Source organism: Balaenoptera physalus (genome assembly GCF_965194825.1).
Source record: "Balaenoptera physalus genome assembly, chromosome: 6".
Lineage (NCBI taxonomy): Eukaryota > Metazoa > Chordata > Mammalia > Artiodactyla > Balaenopteridae > Balaenoptera > Balaenoptera physalus.
In genome coordinates, this window is record NC_138885.1 from 59,961,197 (window position 1) to 59,983,199 (window position 22,003).

General features: G+C 36.8%; 1 protein-coding gene across 7 annotated transcripts in view; it reads right to left on the reverse strand.

Moving 5' to 3' along the window:
* Window positions 1–22,003, reverse strand: part of TTC21B (tetratricopeptide repeat domain 21B) — a 96,732-nt gene that overhangs the window by 12,551 nt on the left and 62,178 nt on the right. For 5 of the 7 annotated variants that reach the window (XR_014264624.1, XR_014264625.1, XR_014264626.1 and 2 more), the window contains exons 23-28: window positions 14,867–15,017; window positions 14,503–14,664; window positions 12,211–12,406; window positions 8,100–8,324; window positions 4,292–4,412; window positions 417–484 (exon numbers count right to left, since the gene is read on the reverse strand). Coding sequence is in view for 3 of the 7 variants with exons in the window: in XM_082464909.1 (XP_082321035.1) it covers window positions 417–484; window positions 4,292–4,412; window positions 8,100–8,324; window positions 12,211–12,406; window positions 14,503–14,664; window positions 14,867–15,017 (923 nt within the window). In the remaining 4 variants the exon portion in view is untranslated. The other 2 variants (XM_082464910.1, XM_082464911.1) reach the window with 2 other exon arrangements.

The following is a 22,003-nucleotide window of genomic DNA, read 5'->3' on the forward strand; positions in this document are numbered from 1 at the left end:
CTTCTAAATGACAAAAAAACCTCTTTAATTTATAAATCTGAATCCTCTAATAACCAGACTTAAGACACATACATAAGAACTTCTACTCAGAACAGTGACGTGGAGAATCTGTAATAATCCTGAGATATCTTCTGACTTAAGGATTAAGTTTTATTTAACATGCTTCTCTAGCCTCTTTCTTTAAATTGACGTAAACATTTTATTATTTGAGCCCAATGAAAAACATATGTTTTTTCAATTTAAGTAAACTTTATTTTCTAAACTTTGAAAACTGGTAGTATCTCCCAGATATATTTGATGAGTCATTTAACCAAAATATGACGTCTTCTATCTCTATTCATGTACATCTTGATATTAATTAAAAGTAGGAAACAGTGCATCTGAAAAATTTTAAGAAATCTAAATTTAAGTTTTACCTGGTGACATACGTCAATTGCATCCACATATCTTTTTGCTTTTAAGTAATTAAATGCCAGTTTGTATCCTGTAAAGACAAAAAACCCAACAATGATATAGTACTATATTTATAGAGCATACTGTTAATATTACCTTTTTCGGCCTCCTCCTTTGTTTGCTTACTCTAATATCAGAGAACTCTTAGTGGAGGCTGGTGACTGTACTACGACAGAAATGATAAGATAATAGAAGGTGGAGTGACACAAAAGGAGAACAGGTAGGAAAGAAAATGGAGTTGTAACAAAGGACCACATTTGGGTTAGAAGATGGCCAGCCATCCCACAAATGCGGTTTTGCAACTTACTAGTAAAGTCCCATTTGTTTCAGATTATGGTTAAAAACTCATCATAGGGCAGTAAATGATAACACAGCTATTCATTTATACAGTACAGATTTACTTAACACGTCAGGCAAACTGGTTCCTTCAGTCATGAGGTTTATATTCCATTAGGAAAGAAAGTACCTTATTTAAGTAATTATGTAAGTACATGAATAATTTCAAAACTGAGATAAATGCTATGAAATAAAGGTACAGGCCAAGAGCACTGTAATAAGAAACCTGGTTGGGGAGGGGGTGGGAGTCAGGCATGGTCTGAAATCTGAAGGAAGAGGTATAATGTAGGCCAAGGGGGTGGGAAGCAAGAACACTGTTAGGCAAAAACTGCACACGGAAAGGCCAGTGGTAGAGGGAGACATAGCAACCAAATGGACCTGGAGCGCACGAGCGGAGGGCAGAGCAGGGGGCAGAGCAGGGGGCAGAGCGGCTCAGAAGACACTGGGTTAGTCATCAGATAGCCACATCAGCGATGAGTAACAAGTACCACAGTTACTGGTACTGAAATGTCACATTTCAAATACTGACAATTTAGAAGAAAGTTTTAAGACATTCTTAACTGACTGTTGTTCTGTAACAATGCCATAATAGTAAGCAAACTAAGGAAAAGACAAAAAAAGTGGACTCAATAAATAAGATATAACACGATGTAAAATAATATGTAACTAATAAATTAAATATCTTGCTTTACCATTTAGAAATATGAAAAAGGGAAATCTGAACGCTGCTCTTAGGCTTTAATCAAAGTACCAAAGCAAGTTTTTAGAATTTCAAAGCAATGTTTTAAAAGAACTGCTGGCTACTGCAATCATATGGTAGCAAAAAGTAAGGAAAAGGAATGATCAAAATTCATTGTATTCGATACACACACACACACACAGAAATGAGAAATGTCCAAGATGAAAACAATAAGTGTCAGAGAGGTAAACTTGATATCATTAGAAAATAATTATAAAACAGATTAATAAATAGAGTTTATTAGAGACCTGGACTCAAGTCATAGGTTTCTTTCAGTCTTAGTGTCACCTCAGAGGAGTTATTTGAAAACAAGCCTTCTGTACTTCAAATTAGTTGATTTGAAATAGTTAAGAATTGCTAATGATGTGTTTGCAAACATGTGAAGTAAATTGAATTTAATGTTGAATACTTTCAAGCATTCACCTAATAAAGCCACTGTTAAGCATTGAAAAAAAAAAAAGGACATTTAAAAAGGAAAACAACTTAAGATGTCATGCCAAACATGGAAACTAGAGCCAAAAAAACCTAGACTTAACTTTTGGTTTCTGGCTTCCTGACTAGCTTTGAGACCTTAGACACGTCACCTGAGCTGTCAATTTCAAGTTTCCTCATCCAAAAATGGAAGGATAACTCTGCTCTCTCTTAGTGTAAGTGTAAAGATCAAATGAAATACTTGTTGTGAAATGCTTTTAAAAATGTGAGTACCACGCAAATATTAGCGTTTTTTTTTTCTGTGTAAACACTAAATTAGAAGCACAAAGTTTTCACATTGAAAGAAACTTGATAGATCATTTCCTTCAAAAAACTTCAGAGAGGAAATGAAGAGCTAGAAATGGCAAAGAACACGTGTACCGCAGCTGCATGACACCTGTCAGGCTTCTAAGAATTCAACTCTTTGTAATCAGGAAAAAAAACGGGGGAGAGAGAGAGAGAGTGCGCTCGTGAACACGAACAATGTGAACAGCCCAGTGACTGTCACGTAACCTGGGAATGACTGTGAAGGGAGAAACATGACTGTGTTCTCCTCTCAGTGGATCTCAGCTCCTGGTGCCTTTCACAGTTACAGTACTCACGCCTGAATCTTATGAAAAGAACACAACCATGATTTTAAGGATTTCCTGACAAGTGAAAAAGTGAAATAAATGCATCATTAACTTGGCCAGGCAGGCTGGGGGTACTGGATGCAATGAAAATCTTAAGGAAGAAACTGTGAGAATTAATTGAGAGCCTCAGAGAAATGCCTAATAAGGAGAAGTCAGAGGAACTGAAAAAATCACCTATAAAACACAAAGATAACACAGTGAAGGAGCTACTGACTTGAAATCTCTTTATTTGCTGGTCTTCCAAGGAACAGAGTATTTAAATAACTGAGCTTCTAACTGTATTCCTTCTGGGGAATAAAGCACCAAAATTAAATATATTTTAAGGATTTTAAGGAATGTTCATTTTACAAACTGATTTTATTCTGTAAGACACACAATACCTGAGAAGGAAGCGTTAGTTCCTGTGCTCTATACAAGTCTAGTAAAATAACAGACCTCAGAAAAATACAAGGTAGGGGAAGTCCTGAACTGACAGCAGTAAGTCTAAAGATGACCAATCTGACTGCAGATTAAATCTGAGTCATTACTGTGCCACGGCTGCTAAAAAGACAGATGCCATCTTAGGTTGAACTATCAACTACTAAATGCCTAATTTAAAAAAATAGCTTCATTATACATACAATTCGTTCTTAAATCATACTTAAGAACTTGTTCATTTCTGGTACAATAGGTCAAGAGGGACATGGGCAAATAAAATTGCCTTTTCCAAACCTATTTGGCCATGGAACCTAATCTCCTCACGCTCAACTCTCTGTTTTAAAGAAATAACTATTAATAATACCTCACCCAGTATTCCAAAGCAAAGTTTGGGAAATACTATTTGAGAGCTTCCAGGAGACAGCAAGGAGGATGAAAGACTTGAAAGCAATAATGGACAAGCACCTGAGGATGGTCTGGAGAGAAACTGAGGAGAGACATGACAGAGTTTGCAATTAGAGGGCCATTATGTCTAAGGGCGGAAGGACTCTGTGGGTTGCTCCAGAGAACAGACAGGGCAGTGTCAATGAAGCCTATTTCAGCGCAACACAAAGAAAGAGAGGCCTGGGGAGGAGCTCCCTCACACTGTGGGAGACAGGAGTCACTAAGTATATTCCAGATGCTGCCCAGCTGTTAGGGATACTGGAGACTAGCCTTCCTCAAACCAACGGGCTACCACTGGAACCAGATGACGTTTCTAGATGCTCAAGAGAAAAAAAAAAGTTCCGTAGTCAAATTACTGTGGGAAACATGATGTCCCCTCTGTGATATCCATCACAGTATATATTAGGGTTTAGAGGCTTTGAGAAGTTCTGCAGTAAAGAAACCAGTAGGACTTGATTTGATGCAATGTCTTCCCACTTCCTTCACAATAGAACACCTTCCCCCCACAGCATCAGCATTCTGGAATTAGAGGGTGAAGGGAAAGAAAGGGCAGAATTAGATCGGATGTCCTTTAAGGCGATTGAGGTGGAGTTTGAATCTCAGGAAACTACACCTAATAACTTAGTAGCTAATAATCTATTATAAATATAAAATTTATTTTTCAGAAGGTCCGACAAAGGATGTTGACTCTTAATGTGTATTTTGTCCTTAAAGAGAAAAAACAAATGCATTTAAATGAAGATTTACATATAAAAGCGACGTTTCCTGTGAAAACCTAGTGTCTAAATTTTAAACTCACCTACTGCTGGATTTGTCTGATTGCCATGTTTCCATGCCATCTCATAGTTTAAGGCAGCGTCTGTATAAGCTTGCTCTTTTTCCATAATGTATCCCATATATTCATAAGCTTTGCAGCAAGACTGAAGAAAAATGCAAGATGTATCAACAGATTACACTTGATATCACTAAGATTTTATGGAGTGCTTATGACTATAGAGGTCAACCATATTAACTCATTTAAATGGCACATAAAACAGTGGTTTTCAGCCTTGGCTATGCAATCCAATCATATATGGGACTTAAAAAAAGATTCTGATGCCAAGCCCCTATCCCAAACCTACAGAATCAGGATGTTTGGGTGAGAGGGAAGGAGATGTTTTATACATATACATGTACACTTTTTATTACAAATAATTCTAACACATATAGAAATAACAGTCTGATGGACCCCCTGAACCCGTATCTTCAACAATGAACTCCTGACTGATACTGTTTCACTACTCCATACACTTGTCCTTCTGTATTATCAGAAAAAAAACCCTCAGATACTACATCATTTCACCCATAAATATTTTAGTATGCCTCTTTAAAAATAAGGACTTTCTTTCAACATAACCACAAATTATCACACCTAAAATGTAACAACTCCCTGATATCACCAAATATCCAGTCACTATTCAAATTTCAAATAGTCTTAACATACTTTTTTGTTTGCATGTTAGGATGAGGATTCAAATAAGGGCCACACACTGTGACTGGTTGAAATGTCCCTAAATTTCCTTTTGATCTAGAAGTCTCCTCTCTGTGTCTCTGTCTCTTTCCTTGCAATTAAATGTAGAAGAAACAAGAATGTTCATCCTAGATTTTTTCACAGCCCAGATTTAGGTGAATGCATCCTTATAGTAGTTATATAATATACTCCTATGTCATTGATATTTCCTGGAAATTGTATTCGATCTAGAGGTTTGTATCTGATTTTGACTTGCGGGGAAAGAGGTGAAACTACTTCCTTCATAGATCAGTGCTCAACCGAGTCACACTGCTCCTTATGAAAAAGCAAAAATGCACAATGCTGTATACATGTTTTTAGGTATTTTTTAATTGCTATTTTTTCCCAGAGTGTTAATTTAAAAAAATCAAAAAATAGAAAAGTAGGTATATTAAAATTCACTGCATTATTTTAAATTTGAATATTTTTTCTATTTATCATAATTTTACTTTCCTTACTTTAATGTAAGAAGAGACATCACTAATATTTTCATGAAAACTATTAACCATTAAAAAATACACACAAACATGGATCAGGGCACACGTTTTCCCTTTTTGCTTCAGGCTTCAATATAGCTCAGCACAGCACTGTAAGATCCTACTTGTCTTACCTTTTGATACTTTGATTTTTTTAAAAATATTGCATTAAATGTCATTCATCCTGATCACTACATTGGACTGAGTGTTTACGTTCCCCCAAATTCATATGTTGAAATCCTAGCATCCAATGTGATGGTATTAGGAGGTGAGGCTTTGGGGAGGTGAACAGGTCATTTGGGTGGAGCCCTCCTTAATGGGATTAGTGACCTTATAAAAGGGACCCCAGAGAGCTCCCTTGCCCTCTTTTTCTGCCATGTGAGGACACAGTGAGAACTCATTAGTCTGCAACCAGGAAGAGGGTTATCACTACAACCCAACCATGCTGGCACCCTAATCTTAGACTTCCAGCGTCTAGAACTGTGAGAAATATTGATAAATTTCTGGTGTTTATAAGCCACCTAGTCTATGGTACTTTGTTATAGCAGCATCAGTTAACTAAGATAATCACTGAGATTTTTTTCAAAAATATTTATTTATTTATTTGGCTGCACAGGGTCTTAGTTGCAGCACGTGGGATCTTCGTTGTGGCATGTGGGATCTTTTTAGTTGTGGCATGCAGGATCCTTTTTTTTTTAGTTGCAGCATGCGAACTCTTAGTAGCGGCATGTGGGATCTAGTTCCCTGACCAGGGATTGAACCCGGGCCCCCTGCACTGGGAGCACGGAGCCTTAGCCATTGGACCACCAGGGAAGTCCCGATAATTACTGAGATTTTAAGTGCTCCTTTAAATTTCAGACCTGGAGTGAGTGTTTCACCTGTGTCATCCCACTCTGACCCTCTCATAGATGGTGTGCCCTTCCATCATGTGGCACGTAATGTCTTGTGATGTTATACCCATTCATTAATTCATCATGGTTGGAAAACAGTGACATTCCATCATTCTTTCTTCATTTATTAGCTGGAAAACATCTATAATGAGAAACAACTCCTTTTCCACTATTTTATTTCCCAGCAGTATTGTTCATACAGAAAAGGCAGGATAGATGCTTAATTCTTTCCCTTTATTTGCCAGCTTTAGAAATAAGTCAGTTTACTAGCATATTTCAGTGGTGACCAATTAGGGTTTTTTTTCTTTTTTAGATCTTTGTAAACTCATGGACTTAGACATATTTGGTGTGTTCCAACTCAATGCAGTTATTACTGATATCTGAAGTGTCTCAACTTTGGCGAGTGGGAGTGTCCTCAAGTTGGCTCTTGAGTCCCTGACATGACTTCAATTATCACTGATAGCTTCCTTGCCATCTGGTATGACAAGATGGTCTAGTGTCATCTTGCACATTTCCTGCCCCAGATCTGGATGATCTCCATTTTTTAATTATATAATTCAAAGTTTCTAAGCTCTGGTTCCTGAATTTCAGGCTTCCGATATTGTCATGCCTAAGCAGTAGGGCTCACAGCTCTAAAGCAGCCGTCATGTTCAACCATGCAATGTACTGCTGTCTGCATTCTGACAAATTGAAATTCTGTCTGCATTGAAACCTTAATTCCCATGAAATCTTGCTTAATCCTAGATTAGGCATGTAAGGGTTAGTTATTTGGCAGTTTAGATTTTTCAGAGCCTATTAATAAGTATTCTTTTTCTTAAGGCCAATGTAACTTAAATTACATGTATAATTACATAAATTGATAAATGGCTTGATATTTTAGGTTTTTAAAGTCCCCAAGAAAATAACTTAATAGTATTAGATGATCATGACTCTTCTTTGAAAAACAAATGATCCATTTTGTAATCTAACTGGCTCAAAGGGAATAAAACATAGATTTGCTGTGATTAAGATTTTGAGGTAACTGATAAGACTCTATAAAGATAAATATCCTCAAGTTTCTAAGTTGAGCACCATTATTTCTCAATAAATAGTAACAAATTCTTAACTTAAAACATGTTATAAAAAGACATCCTTTTCTGGGCAATTAAATACCAAAATGCACTGTTAGTAAAGAGCCTTAAATTCTAAGGACTTGAAGATTTTCAGTTTTATACCTAATGATACGGACTTTTCATTAAACAAATCAAATTAAATGCTTAAAACACTTTTCCCTACAAATTATATTATGCAGAGTGGATTCTAATAATGTGAAAACAACATGCAGCTGCAGTCAGTTCATCAGGAGTATTTAACAGGAGGGACAGACGTCCGCAATTAATGCTCTTCTGCAACTTTCATTAGTTCTGGGATGAGATGGATAATCACAGGCAAACGCTTGACATTCCAAAACACTTTCTGAAAGTAGGGCAAACCACAGCTGAAACTTGAAACTGCAATCTCTCTTTATTTTCAAGGGCAAATGGCTTCTTTTTTTATTACTAATGTTTATTTCCTGATTGTGGTAAAAACAAACATTTAATTCTCTGAAAACACACAGAAATCCCTAGAAATGGACCAACACTCTATAAAAACCTATATAGGAAGCTTATACAACAAAGGCTACCAATTATTTTCCACTCCTCAGTCACCTACCCTATTATGACGCAGGCACCTTTTTAACAGCTCTTCTGCCATGTCGTACTTTGCTGATTGAATATAAATATCAGCAAGCAGCAGCCAACTCCTCTCAAAGTCCTCAGCATCAATAGGATTCCAGTTCATTTTTGCAATCCGTTTCAGCTGGTTTCGGGCTCGTGGAGTTTGTTTCAAGATCATATAAGCTGTTGCCATTCCCAAAAGTGCTGGAATATGATCCTTCTATAAGGAAACAAGAGTTGAGACCCCCAGATACACAAACATACATGTGCCATGTTTAAAAGAAAAACACATGGACAGTAGCAAGTGCTACATAATATAAGGACTGGCCTGTGGATTCTGTTGCTGGCTTCACTTAAATACTGTGATATGGTCATTATGTAACACATCCAGTAACCTCAGGCTACCAGGAGGAACCATCTGGTCCAGGTAGTTCAGTAAGAATGCAGGTGCCGTAACCACACAATTCCAGACGATTAGGAAAACTTGTTCTTTAATGAGACTGACTGGTTGTTTTGGTTTTGTACAGAAACAGAAAAAATAAAATTCTATCTCACTGTAGTCCTAATTGAACATTTATGTTTCAGAGTCAGCGTTCTGGCTCCTTAGTTCTTTCACCTATAAAACAGGAATAACAATGATTTACCTGCAAATGATATTCCTTATCTATACTGACTTCTATTGCTCTTTTCCTCCTCCCTTTTCATTTGATTCAAAAGCCTCTTCTCCCAATAAAGTTTGGTCAATGAAATGTTATAAATAAGGCATGCAATTAATTAATCATTTGGAAACTATATGAAATAAATTCATGCCTTAAAATATGCTTTTAGATTTGGAGTCTGCAGCTCCTTGATAGTAACTATAAAAGATGATATTCTTTTAGACAGAGTTCAGAGTCAGAAAATGTCACTCGGCGAAACCAACAAGCTATTAAGAATTGGTATAAAATGGAGACCATTAGCGATCTATCCAGAAAACTAACATACCTAAGCAGTTATGTGTATGTGTCTGATAAAGATAAAGTGCTTCTCAAATTTCAGCAGAGGGACCGTGATGCTTTTATAAAGAGAAAGACTTCCATTTAAAATATAAATAAAAGATGAGAAACTGTGATGTAGAAATTATAATATCATGACTATAATAAAGGTGCACTGTAAGATAGCAAGTTTCAGTAATTAATAAGGAACAAAAGGAGACTAGAGTGGTAAAAAGTGCAATGTCCAACACTGATCATGGTTGGAAGTCAGAAATAACCCTGGAATAGAGAAGGGCAATTCACTAGAGTTTGATGAACACGGTTTGTAGGAATATAAAACTTCCTTGGGTCTAATTTTATGTCTATCAATAAACTCCCAATATGTAATCTGTTCTCCTGATTAAGGAATGGCAGAAAGTTTTTTATTTGAATGTCAAATACAACCAATTTGGTAGTAGATTTTGAAGACGTGTGGGATATTATTAATTATTGAACGGTATCCCCCATCCCAGGAGGGCTAGAGAGGGAAGAAAATACAGACCTACTATGCATTTGTCAGCCAGATCCTAGGACAGCCCAAGAAGAGAAGGGTCCTGGAAAAATGTCCAGACCTATTCACATACTAAAAATATCCCACACTATACATTTAAAAATAAACTCTCTGATTTAAAAATCACACACCTTGAGTTTGATTAGAATGAAACAATTCCTCACAGCTTGAAATCACTCCTGAGTGAACTGAAGAATGGTTTCTAAAACCGCAGACTTGCATTCTAACCCCTGCACTAGGCCCATGATGCCTTTTCTGGTGCAGACATCCTAAGATGTTCAGCCAGCTTTTCTCTCTCTGTCACTCTGAACTGCAACAACTTTACATCACAAAAGACAATATAGCTCTATTATAAACAGTGTACCTTTATGGTTCAAGGTGAGGGGAAGAAAGGAAGTGGAAACATTTTAGCTTGGGTTTAATGCTTCTTCCACTGGTTCCTCCCACGTCTTCCTGTCATTTTTCAATCAATCTGAAGGCCGCATAGTGCTGTGAATGAATCTACCCTATGCTCCGATGCCTCCCTGCCTTTGTTCACATTTTTCCCTTAACTTAGAATGCACTTCCTCCAACTCTGCCTGTGAAAATGCAATTTATCCTGGTTCTTCTTAAATCATACCTTCTTCCATGGAAAGGGTGTCTCAGCTCTCCTTATACTATCTCCTACAGCAGTGGTCCCCAACCTTTTTGGCACCAGGGACCAGTTTCGTGGAAGTCAATTTTTCCACGGGCGGGGGGCGGTGGGCGGTGGTGGGGGGGGGAGATGGTTCAGGCAGTAACACGAGCCATGAACGCGGCGGATGAAGCTTCGCTCGCTCGCCCGCTGCTCACCTCCTGCTGGCTGGTCCGGTTCCTAACAGGCCGGGGACGGTCCGCGGCCTGGGGGTTGGGAGCCCCTGTCCTACAGCACTTTTATTTGCAACTTTAGGACAGAATGTAACAGATTTTGCTTTGCATTACACTCAGTATGCGTGTCTCATCTTCCCTAGACTACGAGAAACTTGAAGAAAGGGTCTATATGTGGTTTATCTTTGTGATTCCGACTATGCTCAGCACCCACTGGTCACTTAATGAATATTCATTATATTTAATATATGCAGCCTACGAGTTAAAAGGGAAAAGTGCAAGATAAAAATTCACTTGCTAAACTTCAATTCATACATCAGTCTTTGGACAGTCTGGCCAGTAAACAGATTTGAGGACCGTATATTACTAATCACATATGTAAGGATGATAAAAAAAATAATGTAGTCTCAGCAAAACGAAGAACTGGCACAGTCTCTCTAGGAAACAGCTGTGATGTCACTTACTGCCTTTAGTGTTCTCTCTCAAACCTCACAGTTTACACTCTCCTTACAGGATAGAATGTTACTTCACAACATTAGGGAGCTCTGACACCTTACTTGCAACGGTGCTTTATCATGTTTTACAGATTTTCCTAGACTTACAGGACAGCCCTATTTCTGGTGCTGTCAGCTGCTGTCATCCATCTGCTGCTGCACAGTCAATTCAACGGAGCAACCTGAGCACTACTTCAATGTCAGCAGAAGGGCTCCGCTTGAGGATGGAGCTGGGCGGCTGCTGCCTTGCTGTTTCGTCCCCAGGGCGGCTTACAGTGGCGGTCAAGTGCCACCATGGATACTTGCACCCAGACACCAACAGGAGTTGCAGGTTTTCCAAAGCCCTCCAGGGTCCTGGGAGGCAGGGGGGAGGGGTCACTGTAGGAGGTTTTGGTCATTTACTGCTGCTGCTGTGACCTCTGAACCACAAGAAAACACAGCAAAATTCTGTACATCCTGTGAGAGGCCCCACATGATGAGTCTCCCACGGCTTACAACACCAGTGAGTAGAAGAACATGAAATCCCAAGTGCGTGCTTAGAACTAGCTACTACCAACTGTTGATGGGGTGGGTACCTAGAATTCCTTCCTTAGTAACAAGTAATTGGAGAAATACAGCACTGTGTGAGCGAAGGAAAAATAAAAGGCCCAGAGGGTGAGAAGGGCAGTGGATCTGAATGGGCTGAAAAGAGGAGAAAGCCTTTGATCTAATAATAATAAAATAATTTATCATTAATTAATATTTAATATTTATTATTATTATCACAGGGGGTGATTTCAGTGTCACTAAAGAACAACATCATTATCTGCATGACTGAATTATAAGTTGTCAGTACTGATCTCACTTAGCTCTACAGCTGGAAAAATTTCAAGTTCACGTAAGTGAAAAGGTGAGCTATCAAGGCAGCCAGGTGTTTGTTTTCACTTAGTAAGTTAACCTAGGCTACACTTACAACACAGAGGATAAAGCCATTCCCTTGAGAATTAATTTATGCCCTCTTGCAGAATTTCCTTTCTCTAGAACTCACTGTTCTAATAGAGATAAACATAACACATCAACATGTAAAAACGCCTCCTCTGAAAACAAAGGTACATGATGTAAAGTCATACCAAACTATGTATCTAATTTTTAATGACAGTAAATAATGAAGTCAATCTTCAGAAAACAAGTAACTAATTAAAGTACATATTTCAACACCACCAAGGAAAGCTAACATGAAGTTGGAAAAGAAAATCTACTAACCTCCGACGTTGCTATTTCAGTGAAGGTATTCAATGCCTGCTCGACATTAGATTTCTGTTTGGTAGCCATTAGGCAACAGTTTTCCATTATGCGAAGCTGTACGTGACCCTGAACGGTCTGAGGTTTTAGTTCCTTAAGGAGCTTTTCTGCTGTTCTCACTGCTAACTGCACAGACTCTTGCTTCTCAGTTGAATTACTGTATACAATAAAAAATAAATCTATGTCTATCACTCATGAAGTAAAATTCATTGAGATGAGGGTACATTGGTTTCTATTTTTCTCACCAGTTTAAAAGTAATCCTATTGAAGAATGTCACTCATTCTCCTCTAATACAAAGTAAAGCACAGTTACAGTTTTAAAAACAAAACTAACATAGCGTCAATAAAACACCATTAAACGTTTATTCACTTTAGACTGAAAACAAAAATTGGATACTATCAACCTGTGGTAAGTGTGTTCATTTTAGCTAATATAAAACTAGAATTCAGGGTAAGTAGAATCATACAATTGTCAAATGGCATACCTACTCAGAAAACAAAAGAAACAAGGGAGACTATAAAATACTGTAAATCAACTATATACTTCAATTCAAAAATAATTAATTAAAAAAAAAAGGAGGGAGCAGAAAGTAACTAACTTTGTTAAAGCACTTGCTATGTGCCAAGCACTGTGTTATTTCATTCAATGTATGTTGAATCCATTTTATATATGAGAAAACCAAGGCTCCAACAGATAAAGTAATTTGCCAAAGGTCACATAACTAATAGATTTGAATCTAAGTTTGCCAGACATATAAAGTATACTTAATGCTCCTCACCCAGTTGCCTATTAGGCTCTCAGAAAAGAAATTCTTTATTTGTCAAAAGGTTATAAATTTTAAGTGCAATAACAATTTGAATGTCTAATAGCAATTTTCTTATACACATACCCACACCCAGATATAATACATAAATAAATCAATTAATGAAAGGAAATTAAATTCTTAAAGCCTAATCACTAAAGCTATTGATCTTCTTCTCAGGCTTTTACCTTCTCTAAAACATTTTACGCTGTTGGTAATCTTCTTTCAAGCTCCCCTCCTTTTGTTTCTTCTATAAGATTAGGTTTCCTTCTCTTTCCACCAGTCATTGCCCTTTCCTTACCTCCCTTCCTCCAATCTCCTTGAAAGTTAGCACACCCCAAATTTAGTTCTCAGACTTCCGTCACTACATTCTACTCGAAAAGAGGCCATTCATGGGGTTCCAACTACCCACTCTGAGCACCTATCCCCCAAATCTGTATCTCAAGCTGTGACCTCCCTTCTGAGTTCTATATTCCAAATTTGGTATTTTCAACCTATTGCTGAAGATTTCCATGGGGACAGCCTATAGCTGCAAAACAGAATGTTACCTTAACCTTTCTAAAACAAACAAAAAATAAAAAAGCCTCTCCCCCGCTCTAAATCTTTCAATGGTCTCTGTAATCCAAGCCTTCAGGACTGCCACTGAAACCTCTCAGCAGTCGGGTTCTCATTTCCCCCACTCCTCTATGCAGCTCCCCCTGACTGCTCTGCACTATGATTTCTATGAATTCCTGCAACACTTAATATCAATTTAACTCACTTCTGTTTTGTTGCAGACTGAACGGCTTCAGACTCTGTCTTGCCGACCAGGTAAATTGCATGCATGCTCCTGGGGGCAGAAATGACCTCTCCTACTCCCCTTACACCCTTATACACTCCCCACCCTGCCTTCCCTGACCCTGAGGAGAGGGCAAGCAACAAGTGCAGGCTGACAGAAGTATAACCACTTACCCGCAGTGCACCACAGTGGCCAACAGCTGGAGCTCTGAGGCCAGGGTGGACTCAGTCTAAATCTTGCCTCCACCATTTTCTAACTCCATCACGTTAGGTTAACTTGGAGCTTTTTCACACACATTGTTAAAGGGAATAAATAAGGCAATGCATATAAAGTATACAGCCAAGATCTGGCAGAGAGCCATCTGTTAAGAAGTTACTATTATTATTATTATTATGCGGACAATTTTTGCCGAGGTAATCACACACTATGATTCATTCTATTTTCCACAGAGCAATTAGGGGAGTGTCTTCGATAGCAGGTCTGTTCTGATTTAGAAAACTTTCTAAAAGTATGTCATGCTTGTTTCAGAGAACAGTTATTCCAGCTATGATTTATTCACTAAACTGCCATTAGTGCTATCCTGGAATTTAGTTCTCTTTTGTAAGATATCCTTGCTTATTATCCCTAACAAGTGTTTCTGGAAAAAAGCGTAACTTGTCAAATACTACTCACCCCAGGTCTCCATCCAGATTTTCAAATACTTCACCTCCAACAGTTTCATTGTCTGGATTCAAACAGATTTCTATCATATTATAAAGGGCATTTTGGCCCCAGTCACTGTCTTTCCGAGCCTTATTAAAATGTCGAAGGGCATCATTTGGTTCTCCTGTATACCTTGTTAGATGTTTAAAAAAAATTACTTATTGCAGTCACTAACTACAAACTTCAAGTCGTTTATAATTTATTTTTAATTTATTTGGTAAATAAAACTATTATATTTTAAAATATAGAATTTTTAAAATTCAAAGTGTATTGTACTTTAGTCACAATGAGGAAAACAACCTATTACGTAGAATTTATTTGCCAATAAATTTACCAAAGATATAATCCTTTACAGTACTGAAATCCTGGCTCCAGCTTTGCTCTGGAGTTACGTTTCTCAGCCATTAAGAAAAATCTCGGAACATCCTCAAGTTTTCCACATCTTCTGAGGAGATCAATTAAACGAGATAATGTCATATAATTATCTAGAAACAAAGAACATTTCAGTTATGGACATTTTATAGCTTTTGTTTTGATGGTTAAAATCCTACTTCATTAAAGTATACTTTGCTTCAAATGAAGTGCAATTTAAATATAAATTTAAATTTCGTGCCTTAGGGGTTATAAGTCCCTAAAGAGACTGTACAGACAACGGATGATTTATCAAATGATAAGGGATGGGTTGGTCTGGTCACAGTGAGAGAATGTTCAATATAGGCAAGTCTATAAAAATGTACATTTGTTGTGCCTTACTTTTCAATCGTCATTCCTGGGACCAAAACCTTCTAGAAACAGCCTGTGTATAATCTAAACTCTTAAATGTAAAATTCAGTAGGATCAATTTGATTGCACAGGAGTAGTCTACCTCTGAGAACTGCTTTCCTACTTACTGCAGCTAGGAAGCAGGTGAGAACAGTACACCTTGATGATAATGTTTAGGGTGGGCAATTAGGAATTTTACTCCAGACTTGCCTTAAGGTGTACATGTACCTAACACACTCGATACCAGTTTACTATATTATAACCTTAACATATTAATCCCAGTATTCTAATCCTATTTTATCTTCTTCTAAGGAAAAAGAACTAGTTATTTAGTCTCAGGTATAATTTCCTGGCAGGTTTCTAGAATGGCTTCTTCTAATTCTATTCAGTTCTTTCTCATTACTAAGATACTAAATTTTGAGAATCATGTTAATACATTTTAAGATAGTGAAAATAATGTATGGACACTTTAGAAAATTTGGAAAAGTACAGAAAAGTATAAAGGAGAAAAACAATCACTCATATTCCCACCAACTAGAGATTAGCACATTTTGGTACTTTTCCTGTCATATATTTATGAGTAAAAATCAATCTATAAATCTTTAAATGTAAACAGTGAAATATGTTGCTTACATATATACAAAGTTGGAGTCACACTTGGGGTTCTGATTTTGATTCAACATTATATAGTAAACATTTCCCAATTGTCATTAAATGGACTTCAAAAACACTTTAGTGACTGCACAATATTCTATTATATTGATGGCTCACATTTTATTTCTCTATAGTTGTGTTTTTTATGCATTAATATTTGGGCGCACAAGTTTCAATTAGCACAGGACTCACAGTAGGGAATTTATAAAAATTCTTGTTTATATAAGCTATTCGATTCACTTTGATAGGGTGAATTCCTAGAATTAAAACACACACAGAAATAAAAACTTTTAAAAGAAATTTATCCTGATTCTATTTTCCAAGAAAAGAGAAGCTATCATACAATCCAGCACTTCCACTTCTGGGTATATACCCCCAAGAACTGAGAGCAGGCACCTAATCAAATATTTGTATACCAGTGTTCACAGCAGCATTATTCACAGTAGCCAAAGGTGGAAACAACCCAAATGTCCACCAATAGATGCATGGATAAACAAAACATGATATATACATATAATGGCATATTATTCAACTTGAAAAGGAAATTCTGACATGCTACAACATGGATAACCCTTGAAGACATTAAGTGAAATAAGCCAGACAAAAAAGGACAATACTGTATGATTCCACTTGTATAAGGTATCTAGAGGAATCAAAGTCATAGAGGCAGAAAGTAGCTGGTGGTTGCCAGGGCCTACAGGGAATGGTGAGTTAGTGTACAGAACTTCAGTTTGGAATGATGAAAAAGTTCTTGAGATGGATCACGGTGATGGTTACACAAAAATGTGAATATACTTAATGCCACTGAACGATACACTTAAGAATGGCTAACATGGCAAATTTTACGTATGTTTTAGCAAAATATCATTAAAAAAGGAACCTCTGTAGGCTTTGCATCTACTCTTTTACATGATGTCAAAATAATCCAGGTTGACAATATCATTTGCCTTTTAAAAAATTTTTATTGACGTATAGTTGATTTACAATGTTGTGTGAATTTCTGCTGTACAGAAAAGTGATTCAGTTACACATATATATACTTTTTAAAATATTCTTTTCCATTGTGGTTAATCACAGGATACTAAATATAGTTCTTTCTACTATACAGTAGGACATTGCTGTTTATTCATTCCACATGTAATAGCTTACCTCTGCTGACCCCAACCTCCCACTCCATCCCTCCTCCAGCCCCCTCTGCCATGGCAACCACAAATCTGTTCTCTATGCCCTTGAGTCTGTTTTGTAGATAGGTTCATTTGAGTCGTATTTTAGATTCCACACATAAGTGATATTACATGGTATTTGTCTTTCTCTTTCTGACTTACTTCGCTTAGTATGAGAATCTCTAGTTGCATCCCTGTTGCTGCAAATGGCATTATTTCATTCTTTTTTATGGCTGAGTAGTATTCCATTGTATGTATGTACCATATCTTCTTTATCCATTCCTCTATCAATGGACATTTAAATTGTTCCATGTCTTGGCTACTGTGAACAGTGCTGCTATGAACACAGGGGTGCATGTTTCTTTTTGGATTACAGTTTTGTCTGGATATATGCCCAGGAGTGGGATTGCTGGATCATAAATGTAATTCTATTTTTAGTTTTCCCAGGAAGCTCCACACTGTTTTCCGTAGTGTCTGTACCAACTTACATTCCCACCAACAGTGGAGGAGGGTTCCCTTTTTTCCACATCATCTTCAGCATTTGTTATTTATAGATTTTTTAATGATGGACATTCTGACCAGTGTGAGGTGGTACTTCATTGTAGTTTTGATTTGCATTTCTCTAATAATTAGCGATGTTGAACATCTTTTCATGTGCCTATTGGCCATTTGTATTTATTCTTTGGAGAAATGTCTATTTAGGTCTTCTATCCATTTTTCAATTGGGTTTTTTTTTTATTGTTGAGTTGTATGAGCTGTTTGTATATTTTGGAAATTAAGCCCTTGTTAGTTGTATAGTTTGCAAATATTTTCCCCCTTTCTGTGGGCTGTCCTCTTATTCTGTTTATGGTTTCCTTTCCTGTGCAGAAGCTTTCCTCTTTCAAAGAACCAGCTCTTGGTTTTACTGATATTTTCTATTTCTTTAATCTCTATCTTATTTCCTTTATGATCTCTATTATTTCCTTCCTTCTGCTGACTTCAGGTTTTGTTTGTTCTTCTTTTTCTAATTCTTTTAAGTGGTACATTAGGCTGTTGAAGATTTTTCTTGTTTTCTGAGGAAGGCCTATATTGCTATAACCTTCCCTCTAAGAAATGCTCTTGCCATACCCCATAGATTTTGTATGGTTGCGTTTTCATTGTCATTTGTCTCCAGGTATTTTTTAATTTCCTCTTTGATTTCATTGTTTACCCACTGGTTTTTTAGCAGCATGTTGTTTAGTCTCCATGAAATCCTTTTTTTCTCATTTCTTTTTCTGTGGTTGATTTCTAGTTTTATGCCATTGTTGTCAGAAAAGATGCTTGAGATAATTTCTGTAGTCTTAAATTTGTTGAGGCCTGTCTTGTGCCCTAGTATGTGGTCAATCCTAGAGAATGTTCCATGTGCACTTGAAAAGAATGTGTATTCTGTTTTTTTGGATGTAATGTCCTGAACATATCAATTAAGTCTAACTGTTCGACTATATCATTTAGGATCTCTGTAGCCTTAGTGATTTTCTGTCCAGAAGACCTGTCCATTGATGTGAGTGGGGTGTAAATGTCTCCTACTATTATTGTATTCTTGTCAATTTCCCCCTTTAGTATTTGTTTTATGTATTTGGGTGCTCCTATATTAAGTCCATATATGTTGATGAGTATAAAATCCTCCTCTTGTATTGATCTTTTTATCATTATATAGTGTCCTTCTTTATCTGTCTTTATGGTCTTTGTTCTAATGTTTATTTTGTCTGATATGAGCAATGAAACTCCTGATTTCTTGTATTTCCATTTGCATGAAATATCTTTTTCCATCCATTCACTTTCAATCTATGTGTGTCCTTTGCCCTAAAGTGGGTCTCTTGTAGGCAGCATATTGTAGGCTCTTGTTTTCTTTATCTAATCTGCCACTCTGTGTCTTCTGATTGGACCATTTACTCCATTGACATTTAAGGTAATTATTGATAGATATGTATTTACTGCATTTTAACCTTGTTTTCCGGTTGATTTTATATTTCTGCTTGGTCCCTTTTTTTTTCTTTTTGTTTTTCCTTTTGTGGTTTGATTGTTTTCTTTTGTATTATACTTATGTTCTCTTCTTTTTGGTTTCTGTGAATCTAGTGTATGTTTTTGACTTGTGGTTACCTTGTTTTTCAAGTATGTTAACCCCATCCTATATCTACTTGCCTTAGACTGGTAGTCATATACGCTCAAACACATTCTAGGAAATGAAAAAAAAAAATCCACTTTTTCTTACCCTCCTCACCCATCTTTTTACATCTTCATGTTCTTCCTTTTGCTGTTCATTGTGGTTATCATCACTTTCACAGAAATTTTCTGATTTTTTTTTTAATCTGTGTACTGGCTTATTCAGGTGATTTGCTTTCCAATTGTGATTTTCTCTTTCCTATATATTCTTACTTCTTTTCTTTTTAGAGAAGACTTTTCAATATTTCCTTAAGGATAGGCTTAGTATTGCTGTATTCTTTTAGTTTTTGCTTGTCTGAGAAATTTTTTTTTTTACATATCAGTAAAGCTGTTCTTACATTTTTTTTTTTAATTTTTATTTTATATTGGAGTACAGTCAAGTGTACAGCAAAGTGATTCAGTTATACATACACATGTATCTCTTCCCATTTAGGTTATTAGAGAATATTGAGCAGAGTTCCCTGTGCTATACAGTAAGTAGGTCCTTCTCTATTTTAAATATAGTAGTGTGTATGTATCAATCCCAAACTCCCAATTTATCCCTCCCCCCAACGTTTCCCCTTTGGTAACTGTAAGTTTGTCTTCTAAGTCTGTGAGTCTGTTCCTGTTTTGTAAATAAGTTCATTTGTATCATTTTTTTTGGATTCCGCATAGTGACATCATATGATATTTGCCTGTCTGACTTACTTCACTTAATATGATAATCTCCAGGTCCATCCATGTTGCTGCAAATGGCATTACTTTGTTCTTTTTATTGGCTGAGTAATATTCCATTGGATATATGTACTACATCTTCTTTATCCAATCATCTGTTGATGGACGTTTAGGTTGCTTCCATGTCTTGGCTATTGTAAACAGCGCTGCAATGAACACTGGGAAGCATGTATCTTTTTGAATTATGGTTTTCTCTGGATATATGCCCAGGAGTGGGATTGCCGGATCATATATATGGTAGCTCTATTTTTAGTTTTTTAAGGAACCTCCATACTATTCTCCATAGTGGCTGTATCAATTTACATTGCCACCAACAGTGCAGGAGGGTTCCCTTTCCTCCACACCCTCTTCAGCATTTATTGTTTGTAGACTTTTTGATGATGGCCCTTCTGACTGGTGTAAGGTGATACCTCATTGTAGTTTTGATTTGCATTTCTCTAATAATTAGTGGTGCTGAGCATCTTTTCATGTGCCTCGTGGCCATCTAAATGTCTTCTTTGGAGAAATGTCTGTTTAGGTTTTCTGCCCAATTTTTGATTGGGTTGTTTGTTTTTTTGCTATTGAGCTGCATGAGGTGTCTGTAGATTTTGGAGATTAATCCCTTGTTAGTCACATAATTTGCAAATATTTTCTCTCATTATGTGGGTTGTCTTTTTGTTTTGTTTATGGTTTTCTTTGCTGTGCAACAGCTTTTGAGTTTAATTAGGTCCCATTTACTTATTTTCATTTTTATTTTCATTACTCTAGGAGGTGGATGAAAAAGATATTGCTCCGATTTATGTCAGAGTGTTCTGCTTATGTTTTCCTCTAACAGTTTTATAGCATCAGGCCTTACATTTAGGTCTTTAATACATTTTAAGTTTATTTTTCAAAAGGGTGTTACATGTACCAAAATGTTCATTGCAGCTCTATTTACAACAGCCAGGACAAGAAAGCAACCTAAGTGTCCACCAACAGATGAAAGGATAAAGAAGATGTGGCACATATATACAATGGAATATTACTCAGCCATAAAAAGAAACGAAATTGAGTTATTTGTAATGAGGTGGATGGACCTAGAGTCTGTCATACAGAGTGAAGTAAGTCAGAAAGAGAAAAACAAACACCGTATGCTAACACATATATAGGGAATCTAAATAAAAAAAAAAAAAGGTCATGAAGAACCTAGGGGCAAGACGGGAATAAAAACACAGACCTACTAGAGAATGGACTTGAGGATATGGGGAGGGGGAAGGGTAAGCTGGGACAAAGTGAGAGAGTGGCATGGACATATATACACTACCAAACATAAAATAGCTAGCTAGTGGGAAGCAACCGCATAGCACTGGGAGATCAGCTCGGTGCTTTGTGACGACCTAGAGGGGTGAGACAGGGAGGGTGGGAGGGAGGGAGACACAAGAGGGAAGAGATATGGGGACATATGCATATGTATAACTGATTCACTTTGTCATAAAGCAGAAACTAACACACCACTGTAAAGCAATTATACTCCAATAAAGATGTTTAAAAAAAAAAAGGGTGTTAAAGAATGTTCTAATTTCATTCTTTTACATTAACTGTCCAGTTTCCCCAGCACAATTTACTAAAGAGATGTCTTTTCACCATTGTATAGTCTTGCCTCCTTTGTCATAAGATTAATTGACCATAGGTGCATGGTTTTATTTCCGGGCTTTCTATCCTGATCCACTTATGTATATTTCTGTTTTTGTGCCAGTACCAAACTGTCTTGATGACTGTAGCTTTGTAGAATAGTCTGAAGTCAGGGAGCCTGATTCCTCCAGCCCCATTTTTCTTTCTGAAGATTGCTTTGGCTATTTGGGTCTTTTGTGTCTCCATACAAATTTAAAATTTTTTGTTCTAGGCTGTGAAAAATGCCATTGGTAATCTGCTAGGGATTGCAGTGAATCTGTCGATTGCCTTGGGGAGTATAGTCATTGTGACAATATTGATTCTTCCAATCCAAGAACATGTTATATCTTTCCATCTGTTTGTGTCAT